Here is a 12,417-nt window from a genome sequence, read left to right as displayed (position 1 = left end):
AATTTGCGCACATGGAAAGTAAAGTGTGCACAAAACCTAACCATTCCCACACTTAGGGAAAAATAATTAGAGGGAATATTGGTCAGTGGTGCAGCTGGTCGCGGTTCGAGGGCTCGACTGTCTCAAAAATGTTTTTAAAAGATGTATGCTGGTCGATGCTTGTTGTGGCCCTCCTCCTAGATTCTTCGCAGGGCTCGTCCCATCCTTTAAGGCAGCGGGCCCATAGCTGAGAAGAGTGTTTGCAAGCAATGGCCTTTTCCTTTGTCAGAGACTCTGGGGCACTAAGTTCCCACCTAGGAAGCTTGCTGGCAGAAGCTCGCAGGGCATTCTGTGTGCTGAGTGGGTACTGGTTCTGGAGCTGCTGGACGGGTCCTCAGAGGTCGGTATCTCCCTCTGTTCCCTGGGAGATGTTTAGGGGAGGGATCTTGCTTCCCTCTTGGAAATCGTGGCCTTCCTTCACTGGCGGAAGATGTAAGGCAGACTGTAACTTAAGCCAGGGTTTAAATGATTCCTTCTTCTTCTCCTTTCGAAGTCGTCAGATGATCTGCTAAGTGAGAGACTCAGCCCTCTTTTAAAGCTAAATGGGCCCCAGTGGTGCAGGCTAGGATTACCTTAAGGAACGAACCCTGGGTCCCCACCAACAATCTTCTGTTATGCGTGAGGTCAGGACCAGAGTGCTTTGCAACAGGAAAGGTATGGGGTGGCAACATGTACTCCTAAGTCCCACCCATCTTCCTTTCCGTTGTAGATCAAGGTGTCTCTCTGGTTAACTGAACCCTCTTTGACTCTTGATCAAAGTGCAGGTATCCCTTGAAGTTTGTGACGAGAGCCGACTTTCAGTTTCCCATTAATTACATACTTCTTCCCTCTGAAAGGGGTCCTCTCTGCAGGGGTTGCCTACGGAAAATAGTGGACCCAGACATGCCATTCACTGCCATCCATAAAGAGGAGTGGGAGCTAGCTTCAAGTTGACACATAGCATATCCAAGAGGGTTAGTCCTGCCTCCCTTTTGTCTGTTCCACGACCAAGCATGTTGCAGGCTTGTTTCAATTAACTTTTATCAGTATGCGCTGCCACCGGCAGATTTAGACAATAGAGAGGCAGATCCATGGAGCCTTTGATATTTTATTTAGGCTGGCCATCGCCGGAGGAAGGTGCCGCCTTCTCCTTCTGAGATGCTTTTGATCTACCTGTGGCTGTCACATTCCAGCTGACCATGACAGGGGAGGACGGCGCCTGTAGGCTGTGTCCTCCGGGAGTACACTTGATTATGCATTTGTTGTGCGGTGAGCAGGGAAAATGTGTGCGGAATGGCCCCACAGATTTTTCGGAGATTGATCTCCCATTATTCATTTTCATTTCGAAAATTAAAAAAAGCCCAGGCGAGCGCACACTCAGGGTGTGAGGCAGTAGAGAGGGATGAGCCAGAGGAATGAGGAAGATGACAGGAGAAAGGTGGCATGGTATGAGGCGGCAGAGAGGGATGAGCCAGAGAGATGAGGAAGCTGGAGGGAGAGAGGTGGCACAGTGTGAGGCGGTGGAGGGGGGTGGGTCAGAGGGGTGAGGACGATGGAGGGAGAGAGGAGGCACGGTGTGCGCCGGTAGAGGGTGTAAGTCAGAGAGATGAGGAAGATGGAGGGAGAGAGGTGGTGGGGAGAGAGGGAAGTGGAGGGGAAGACGGACGATGTAACGCAGGGGGAGGTAGTGAGGTGTGCGTGGGTAGGGAAGGTGGCACGTGTAGAAGGGCTGAAAGGAATAGGCAGAGAGCTGGGCAGAGGAGGTTACACGTGTTGAGCTGTGGTATGAGTTATGGGGAAGGGGGGTTGTGTACAGATGCAGCAGGAAGGAAGAGCTGCACTGCTGGAAGGGCAGGGGTTGTAGAGGTGAAAGGAGTGGGGAAATATGGAGGTATGCAGAAGACTGAGCGGAGAGAGCAGACATGGAGGGGCAGGTAGAGGTGTGGAAGGAGGGCGTAGAAAGGTCGAAGTGGTGGAGGAAGATAAAGGGGAGGGGGGAGATGTGGAGGCGGTGGAGAGCATGGAAGATTGCACGAGGAGGCAAGGGGTGCAGCCAGTGCGGCCGAGGGTCGGTGAGGAGGACTGGGGGGCTGGGGTTAGATAGGAAGGAGCGTTGAAAGGAAGGTGGCGCAGAGGTGGTACGAGGGAGAAGGCAGGGGGCCGTAAATGCAAGGAGCTGTAAGAAGCCAGGTGTAGTGGGGGTGAGGTGGTGTGTACGCGAGAGAGGCCACGGCGGCTCAGAGGAGTGAACTCACAGCAGGTGTGAGGCAGGAGGGCAGCCCAGGTGGCCGAGGCTGCAGGTGCAGGCCGGAAGGCGGGCAGTGCGAGGGCGGGGCATGTCTCCGGGGACGAGGGCTTCTGAGATCTCTTGTCTTTTGAGAAAGAGCGCCATCTACCATCTGCTCAGGGGGCGCGGCCACAGCTGGCCGTCTCTCTCGCTGGTAACAGCAGTTACTGCTGGAGGCATTTAATGCTGTCTGTCTTCACATTTTAGTTCGAGCAGTTATCTCCTGCTGTCTACCACTGTCACTGGAGCGAGCAGGCCAGTCACAGCTGCTTCTGCAGTGAGACCTTGCAGAGGTGGCTGCCTGCCTGCCTTGCCCTGGCAGGAACAAACACTGCTTTCAACCTCTCAATCTCGCTCCCTTTTCAGTCAATGCTCCCTGCCCCTCTGGTGGGGGCGTTCTCTGCCTGCTGTATCCGCTACGAGTCGTCTCTGCTGGCTGTCTCTGTCTCTCTTGTGGGACAGACAGTTCTCTGTCCCTTTGTGCCCCCGTCTCCAGGCTCTATCTGACTGCCACTCGCGGGTGCGAGTAGGCATCACTGGCTGTCTCTATCTTTCCGTGCCACCATCCGTGGCGGCCCCTCTGCGGTGGTAACGGGCATTGCTGGCTTTCTCTATCTCTCGTGCCCCACCCCATGCGCGTCCCATGCCTGTCTGTCTCGTGCAGTTCTTCGCGCACACCCCCGCAGTTGTAGGCGCTCTGCATATCTGGTGCAGCTCCTTACCCACCACTCGGGAGGTGAAGGCTCTGTGCCCGTCTAATCCAGTGCCCCGCTAACTCTGCACTTCTCTCCCCGCGTCTTTCTTCGGCTCCCCAAATCCTCCTTTGTGCAACGCCCTTCCCCTGGTCTGTCCCAGACAGTGGGTAACCCCTCGTTTCACCTGCTCCCGCCTCACCGTCCACTCTCTTTTCTGCAAAGGCCACACCCGCCGTCCTTCTGCCCCATCCCACTCGCTCTGCCCCCTGTGCACTCCCCGCTTCATTCTCCTGCTTGCTTTCTGTCGTTCCCACCCTCCTCATCCATTTCCCTCTCGCACTGTATCTGCTTCTGGGCATAAGACTGTCTCTTTGCCAGTCTGCCCCCCTTCTGCTCCCCTCCTGACTTTCTCCTCTCTCTGTTCCTCGCCAGTTGTCTTTGCTCTTCTCAATGACCTTCTCCTTGCTTTCGAACTTTCTGCTCCCTCGTCCCCTCTGAATACTGCTCCCTGAGCTCGCTCCCCTTAGGTCTCTCCCCGCCTGACCCCGCCTCGTGCCACTTTCTCTTCTGTCTCTCCCCTCTGACTGTTTCACTTTGCGTCTTGTCCAGCTGAGCTATCCCCTCGCTCTGCTCTCCGCCTGTAGTCCCCGTCCCTTCCCCTCCTCTTTCTACCTTTCAGCCCTCCCCGCGTGACAGCTCTTCTTGCGCCGCTGACCTCCTTCCCCCGCATCTGACAGTGCCCCTTTGCCCCTTCCTCCCATGCCCCATCCGCTCTCCCTGCTTGGTCTCTCGTGGGCCCTCCTCACCGCGAGCTTCCTGCTGGTCCTGTATAGGCCCCAGAGTGGGGGGCTCCACCCGCCCACTGCTCCCTCCTCGGGGGTGCGCGTGCGCCCCTCGCGTGGCGCTGTGATGGAGGACCTTTTCCTCGCCATCAAGAGCACCCGGGGCTTCCACCGCACCAGACTGGACCTTCTGCTGCACACCTGGGTGTCTAGGACCAGGGAGCAGGTAAGGACCTGGGCCAGTGCCGGGCTAGCCAGAATTGATGTGAGAAGTGGGACAGGAGCACCTGGTGCTCCATGATTAGTTTTGGTGGACAAGGTCTAAAACTATTGTATAACCTGTGGACCCAAGAGGTGAGTGACTGCCCCCCGCCCCTTTGCATTTTCCCCAATGACCATCACTTTGGTTTTTCCCAGAGACCACTGAAACATCGTGTCAGTGGCCGTGGATTTTATTGCACACACGTAATAATACACATCATAATCATTATATACTACACAATGTCCATGTTAGGTTTAGAAGTGGTTTCTATGTTCCTGTTTGCTTAAGCTGTATTGGATGATGTATTATGTCATTGCATTATGATGCCATTACATTACTATTTGCATGTGTTGTTTATTCCTGACTGATGTTCCATAACTCATAGGGGTTCTGGGATCACTTGGAGTTGGCTTTACGTAAGAAGCAGTGCCTGCTGCATGTTGGTCATCTAAATTAATAAATATAGTCTTTACTTCATGCTTCGCCCCCGCTTCAATTTAACAGTACACCTTTGGGAATGAGGTCCAGTGTCTCCTGGCCCGTGCCGCCTTCCTCTTCCGATGACGTGGGGCATGTTCATTGCCCTGTATTTCTCTTCTTCTCTTATTTCCCCTTTTCTTGGGTGGGTGGGTTTTGGGGGTGCAGACTACTTGTACGGGTGCTCCGTGCAGAGTACCAAACGAATTGGGATTTCTGCTGCTCAGGCAGCTCCTTATATCCTCAGAAAAACGCCCTAGGCTATGTCTGCTTGTGGGGGCTCTTGCCCCGCTTGTGGGGGCTCTTGCCCCGCCCCCGGCCAGCTGGCGCGACAGCAGTTAGCACCTTGGAGTGCCCATTTTTCCCTACCTGCGCGCTTCCTGCCTCCCTGATCTGTGGTGTTTGGCACCTACTATTGTGCCATGGCACCCTGCTGAAACCTCATCCTGGCTGGCCCAGTGTTGCTGAGGTGGTGGGGGGAGGGGACTACCCTTGTGGTTCTGGCTGCTGTACCTTGCAGCCTGTGTTTTGCCCCCTTCCCTATGTCCCCCAGGTTACTGGCCCACGCTTTTCAGCTGTAGGGTGCCCCCGCTGCAGCGCTGTCTATAACCTGTGGACCTAAGAGGTTAGTGACTGCCCCCCCTTTGCATTTCCCCCAATGACCATCACTTTCGTTTTTCCCAGAGACGACTGAAACATTGTGTGTTTGGCAATAAAATGCTGTGTTTTTTTATTGCACATCACGTAATAATACACCACATCATATACTAAAGAATACACACTTTTAGGCACAAGGTCCAGGGTTGTGCCCCCTGGCCTGTGCTGTCACACCCGGATGGGTTACTGGCCTTCCAGGTCCCCCCCCCCAAAAGTTACCACCTTTTTGCCAGGTTGTCTACTATTTCTCTGTACAAATGGTCCATCCCTTTTTCATATAGATGCGTCCCATCGTTGTGAAAGAGTTCCGGGTTTGCCTCAAAGATATGCCGCTGTGTTTAATGAAATGAATCCCTCAGCTTGTGCAGAATTTTTCTACCCCTCTGTTACATTCCTTTCTTTCTATATCGATGGCTTTATATGAGGTGTCCCCCATTCAAATTTTTCTGGGCAGCATTGCTGAGTAAAAAATGTGGGTCTCCTTCCAGTTACGCGCAATGCCTGCCAAGGAAGAACATGCATCTGCCAGTAACTGTTTAAACCCCATTGAAACCACATCACCCCTCCCCCCCCCCAGGTGTAGGATTAAACATTCCAGAGGGGCCCCTAAACGCCACCGGTACTGCCAACCTGTTGTGAAGGTCCAGCCAATTCATCCCCCCTGCATCCCCACCATGACGCGAAGACGTGAAGGTGTTCTGAAAAGCCGTTCTTTCCTTCATCTCCTCTGACCATCTCCCTATTCTGAAAACGAAGGAGTGCCCCATTATCCACGCCGATTGAATGGGGGCGTCGCAATCTGTTCGTGAAGAAAGTTCATATTAGTTCTGGACTTATGTACCGATTATAACAGTCTAATGTCCATCCCCTTATCATTTTGACCTGTTAGGCCTATAATCCTCCTTGCCAGGCCGGTATTGTTGCTACTCCTATTCTACATGAAAGAGTGCCATATTCCTTACTGTCCCACCCGGCCTTACTTAGGGCTTTCATAAACACTGCTTTGAACTGGAATTGGCTTAGTGCGGAGGCGTCCCTATGAACTAGGAAATGACCCCCACTGGTGGGCGCTGGCCGTTGTATTGATTGGTGGTGCATATCGCGCAGTTGGAAACAGTAAATATTGATCATCCCTTTGCAGCCTGTTTTGGATGCCCGTACTTCAATAGTGACGCTATCCGCTTTTACCCTCACATCCAATATTCCCAATCCATCGCTGGCTTTTTGGCTTGATGCTATTAGCTCGCTTACCCTGTAAACCCCGAAATATGCTAGAGTAAATGCAGTTTTTAAAAGTCGAGCCTCGTATGGGTGAGAGCATGTTGTGTCTAATAGCCCTGTGAGCACTATTAATTTCTGGAAATCCAAAGGGCACCTGTTAACCTTTTGGGGACCTCCCGTTCTCCCCCATCCTTTGTGTATGATATTAATGAACTGCAGGATGGATTTGACCCTCTGTGGATTTTGGCAAATTATGCCACTGCTGCTAGAGGCCTTTTCGCCCATTGTTTCTTTATCCCTTGTCTATATGCCCACTCCAGAAACGTATTGATATCTTTTGTTGTTACTAATTCTACATGCGTTAAACCCATAACATTTAGTACCTTTTTCAGACACTTACTATATTGTGGAGTGGTGTTGGTTGAAAGCGCCTTCTTGGCCAGGTCTAATAGTAACCCCGTTTTAGGGTCTGTGTTTTGTGCCGTAGGTGAACTCCTGCTGACACCCGTGTCTGAGGTGCGTGCTGCTGCTGATTTTGCATCCCTGGCCCCAGCCGTTCGGCATTGCCATTGATGTTGCATTTATCTGTCTGCCAGAATTTCCCAGAAATCCTTTGGAACCTCCGTCATGCTCCTGTTTGCATTTGGGGCCATTTGACGAAATGTGCTTCACTGAAATCGAGACAATGCATCTGCAGTGTTATTATCTGTTCCAGCGTTGTGTTTTTCTCTCAATGAAATGTTTCTGTTCAGCGTAATCTTGGTCATAGCTCTTAAAATATTTAACACCAGCTGACAGTTGGTTTCCATCATGTAATGTTCCTGTTGGTGTTCCTGTTGGTGTTTTGCGGTCTGTTAAAACTCTGGCTGCAGGAATTTGACTTAGCCACCCATGGTTGTTTCTTCCTAAAGGGCTATTCGCCCTTGCTTTGGATCTCTGGCTTGGTGCTTTAATTGTTGTTTACTTGCGCTGTCTTAAAATGAGCTGAGCTCTTCTCCCCGCAACTTTTGTCCTCAACACCTCCTGTATGCATAAGCTCTTCTGGACCTCATCCCATTCTATCTCCGGGTGTTCAGACTTGACTCTTCTAAAACTCTCATCATAAGTGAGCTAGGCTTCCCCCCAGAGACTTCTCTAACCTCTCTGATTTTGTTTACATACGCAAATAATTGTACCCCTTCTTCTGGTGCTTTCTCTAATATTACTGTCTCCATTATATTAAAAGCCTTTAGCCAATTATCTCAACTGTGTTCTACCCGAGATTTTCATGACAGGATTTTCTCTTCAATCTTTCTGGGGTCTGTAAACACATCGTAACTCTTTTGCTGTGGCTCAAGTAGCGAAAATATCTCTATGTAACCCCGCTGCCAAATAGTTTCTTTGGCAACTTGTTCAATATTCCATGCCAGGGACCTTTTAAACCTATTTAATATATCATTGTCTAAAGTTGGGGCGGGGGGGTTGTGACCAGTGTTCTTCGTTCTTGGGCTTCCACTGCTGCTATGACTATGTTGTTATTGTCTGCCGATCTTGTACCCCCCTTCTACTGCTGGAGTTGTTATGGGTCCTGAATTGATGGGCCCTGCTATGTCCTTCTGGTTTGGGGTTGGATTGGGGCCTACCCATGCTCTTATAGGCCTCTCCCCACTGCCCCCTTTGTTCCACCGTCACTTCTGGGCCTGTGTTTTGCAGTTGTTTTTCCCCCAAATCAGTCATCATTTTTTCTAATCTGTCAAATTTGGCATTTACTAATGTTTCTTGCTGCAAATAATACTTGTTTGCTAAATCTTCCACCATTTTAGTCATTAAAGCTTTCTTTTTACCTTGTTTGATGTTCTACTTCCCAGTCCCTGGCGCCTTCTGCTTTTCTGTTGCGGCTTGGGTTTTGTTCACTTTGGTCTTCTTCTTAGGTGGTGCCTCTGTTTCCTCAAGCTCAGTAATTTCTTCTCTTCCTCATCAGAACTTTCACGTAGGCGTTTTCTCACCCATGCCCAGTCAAGTATTTGTTCCGCTTCATCTTCCCATTCCATGAGCTTTGATTTTTTTCTTGCTGGCCTATTTTTCTTGTTTTGTATGACAAGAAATGGGTGTTGAAGTTGCAATTGCACGTTGTCTGTCTAAATGTGTGTGTCCGTGCTAAAATCTGCACTCTGCGTACACCGTGGGTTTCGAAACCAAAAAAGTTCCTTAACCACCGCTCTTGTTCCATCGGCTCACCCCACCTGCATGCCTTGCAGCAATCCCTGTGTCCTCCTCTGATAACGTTGGTAGTCGTGGCAACCCTGGCCGGTTCCTTCTTTTCGCTTGATTGCGCTCGGCTCCTCCCCTGTGATCCGACCTTCGTTCCTCTATGAGTGTCGTTGCTCCTTGTGCTGCTGCCGGCCTCTCCCGGCTTTCTCTTCCGTTCTCCTGGACCAGCTGGTGAGTTGTTTCTCCCTCAAAGTTTCTCCCCAGATGGTAGCCGGGGCACGGTGAAGCTCACAGCTTTGGGGACTGCGAAGCGGTTCCTTTGTTCAGATTACTTGGCGGCTCTTATGGCTTCGCCTTGAGCGTGACCAGGGGCGTTGCTAAGGGGGGGGGGCTTAGGGGACTATAGCCCCTGATCTTTTGGTTGTAGCCCCAGATAGAATCTCAAGAGCTACAGCCAAAAGACTAGCTAGCCCCCAGTCCCAACAGTACCAACATCAGCTTAGCCCCAGGTCTTTTCCAGACCTAGCAACTCCCCTGAGCGTGACCTGTATAAGACGAAGCTCCCGGCCTTCTTGAGATTAGAAGCAGGACAAGGCAAAGCACTTGGTTCGAATTCGACCGGAGCAAGGTGAAGCTCACAGCCTTGGTGCTACAAAACAGGTCAGTGTTTCAACAAGAAAAGTATTCTGCATGCAGAGACTACTTGTACTGGTGCTCCATGCGGAGTACCAAATGAATTGTGATCTCTGCTGCTAAGGCAGCTGCTTATATCCTCAGAAAAATGCCCTAGGCTATGTCTGCTTGTGGGGATTTTTGCTGCGCCCCAGCCAGCTGGAGCAGACAGCAGTTAGCACCTTGAAGTGCTCATTGTTCCCTACCAGCACCCTTCCTGCCTCTCTGATCTGTAGTGTTTGGCATCTACTGTTGTGCCATGGCACCCAGCTGAAACCTCATTCTGCCTGGCCCCATGTGGATGAGGGGGGGAGGAAAGAGAGGTGTTGGGGCTATCCTCGTGGTTCTGGCTGCTGTACCTTGCAGCCTATGTTTCGCCTCTTCCCCCTATGCCCCCTTGTCCCTCAGGTTACTGGCCCGTGTTTTTCAGCTGCAGGGTGCCCACTCTGCAGCGCTGTCTAGACTTTGGGGCCCCGTCCCGTTACCTCCCCTGTTTTCCAGAAAGCACCCCATGGTCCTGAAAGAGTCCTGCATGCCTCCCCACTTCAGAATCCTTAATAGTGCAGGCTTTGACCCTGCTTATGGACAGAGGCGGGCCTAGTTCTGTGCCTTTCTTCTGCCTAATACGTGAAGGCGAGTTTATACAGGCCAGCAATGTTAGCATAATCTGAGGCGCCCAGAGCTGGCTGACCTGATCCCTAGGTTGGTGTTGTGAAATGACGACCGGAGGCATAGTCGTATGGTTGGAAATAAAAAGGTTGTGGTTTTTTATTGCAACAGTATAATCATAAGAACAGAGAAGAGGACCCAAGATTGGAGTCCTCCTGTCCCCCGCACACTCTGGGGGTACGCAACAAAGGCGTACTATTTTTAGAGTTTAGTATAACATGGAGTGTATGCAGTATTCAATGGGAATTATATTCCTTCTAGTTAGACCAAAAAACACTTTACTAGTGCCAATGTAAAACGTAAAAGGAGGGTAAACTCCTATTTATTCATAAGAAATATTTAAAGCAAAGGCAATATGAAAGGCAGCACATTATTTACATCATCAAAAAATAATAAATATAACAGAAACTCCACTATGGTTGGCTGACGCGTTTCGAGGTCTATCCTCTTCTTCAAAAGCCTTTGTGGAACTGGTTTTCAGTACAGTGTTGTCAAAAGTAGAAACAGGAAAAAATTGAACTGGATGTATATTTTCTATTTATTATTTTTTTGATGATGTAAATAATGTGCTGCCTTTCATATTGCCTTTGCTTTAAATATTTCTTATGAATAAATAGGAGTTTACCCTCCATTTACTTTTTACATTGGCACGAGTAAAGTGTTTTTTGGTCTAACTAGAAGGAATATAATTCCCATTGAACACTGCATACACTCCATGTTATACTAAACTCTAAAAATAGTACGCCTTTGTTGCGTACCCCCAGAGTGTGCGGGGGACGGGAGGACTCCAATCTTGGGTCCTCTTCTCTGTTCCTGTTTGCTATAGGGTTTGTGTGCCAAAACCCTCCTTTTCTCCCCTGCACCTCATAAGATATGAATAATAACACCCTCCTGGTGTTATCCTTAAGTATATTTCTTTGACAATTTCTTCACTCTGGTGTGCTCCAACTGTTTCCTTGTTTACAGTATAATCATAACACATTTTGGTAAATGTATTTATCCAAAACAACACACAATGATAAACAACTGTTATGTTTTGGGCACCGGGCCAGTGGCATCTACCTGGCCGATTCCACCTTCCCACGACTTTGTGGCCCACGTTCGTTGCACTGTTGTTCCTTTCTTCTACTTTCCGTTGAGGTGGGTGGGATTGGGAAAAGAAGAAGGGGGTTTCTCGTTCTTTTGGGGGAAATCATTGTTACATTAGTTCAGGCCTTACATAACTTTTGTAACAGTCAAACTTCCAACCCCCTATTTGCTTTACTTTATCTACCCCAAGGCCCCCTTGCCATGCTGATGTGTCTGCCCCATTCTGAACAAGTGTGTTCCAAATTCACCGCAGTGCCAGCCTGCTTTCAGAATGGTTGTCTTGAAGACAGCCTTGAATTGAAATTGACTCAGGGCCCTCCCATCTTTATGTATCAAGAAGCGCCCTCCTACACTAGGATGGTGCCTGAGTTATTGGTGTGTGATGCATACTGGGCAATGATCTTTATCATCGATGCAATACATTGTACTGGTCCTTTTGGTTCCTGTTTTAGATATTTGTATATCTATTGCCACGTAGTCCCTTTCTACTCTGACCTCCAGCATGCCAAAACCATCAGCAGCTTTGGTGCTTGATGCTATGAGCTTGCTGACTCTGAATGCCCCAAAATAAACCATAGAAAAAGCTGTTTAAAACAATTGTACCTCGTACTTGTTTGAGCAAACGGTTTCCAGCAATGTTAACACTATTACTCATTTCTCAAAATTCAGGGGGCGCCTCTTATCCTTGTGCTGACCCTCTGCCTTTCCCCACCCTTTTAGTGTGTAGCTTAATAATGTACTGCGTGTTGGGTCTGATTCCCCCTTGTATCTTGGCGAAGTATGCTACTGCCGCTAAATTACTCTTTGCCCAATCTTTTTTCATCTTTTGATTGTAAGTCAATTCTAAAAATTGATTAATATCCTTTGCTCTCAAGAGCTCTACAAGCTCCCTCTGTGTAACCCTCAGTACTGTTTCCAGACACATGCTATACTGTTTTGCCGTGCTTGTTGCCAAAGGCTTCTTGGCGAGCCCTAGTAATAACCCTGTGGCAGGGTCTGTGTAACCGCCCTGCGGTGTGCTCATGTTAGCACCCGTTTTTGAGGTGCTTGGTCTGGCTCCTATCTCACCTTGGTCCGGCCATCCGGCATTGACTCCGGTGATTTCATCATCTATCTGCCAGTATGCCCCAGCATTCTCTGGGTATCTCTGTCCTCGTGGTGTCTGCTTCTGGCTTCATCTTGTGAAATGTCCACCACTGAAAGCAAGACAGCTTTATTAGGACCCACAACTGCCAGGCATCTAGCTTCACACTCCTCTAGGACCCACAACTGCCGGGCTTCTGGCTTCTCACTCCTCTAGGACCCACAACTGCTGGCCATCTGGCTTCTCACTCCTCTAGGACCGCAGAACTTCTCTTTTTAATACACAGGGGTGGCGGAATGGCGAATGTATATACC

The 12,417-nt window shown here is 49.8% G+C and overlaps 1 protein-coding gene across 1 annotated transcript in view; it reads left to right on the top strand.

Annotated features, from left to right (window-relative positions):
* Positions 1–3,617: 3,617 nt before the first annotated feature.
* The window catches only part of MFNG (MFNG O-fucosylpeptide 3-beta-N-acetylglucosaminyltransferase), a 123,584-nt gene continuing 114,784 nt past the window's right edge, over positions 3,618–12,417 (top strand). The window contains exon 1 of the mRNA XM_069653037.1: positions 3,618–4,008. Within this exon, the coding sequence (XP_069509138.1) occupies positions 3,760–4,008 (249 nt within the window). The 5' untranslated portion in view covers positions 3,618–3,759. The remainder of the gene's footprint in view (positions 4,009–12,417) is intronic.

The sequence above is a fragment of the Ambystoma mexicanum genome, chromosome 3q (genome assembly GCF_040938575.1).
Source record: "Ambystoma mexicanum isolate Mex_15411 chromosome 3q, UKY_AmexF1_1, whole genome shotgun sequence".
NCBI classification, from domain to species: Eukaryota; Metazoa; Chordata; class Amphibia; order Caudata; family Ambystomatidae; genus Ambystoma; species Ambystoma mexicanum.
This window is presented reverse-complemented; position numbering and strand designations above follow the sequence as displayed.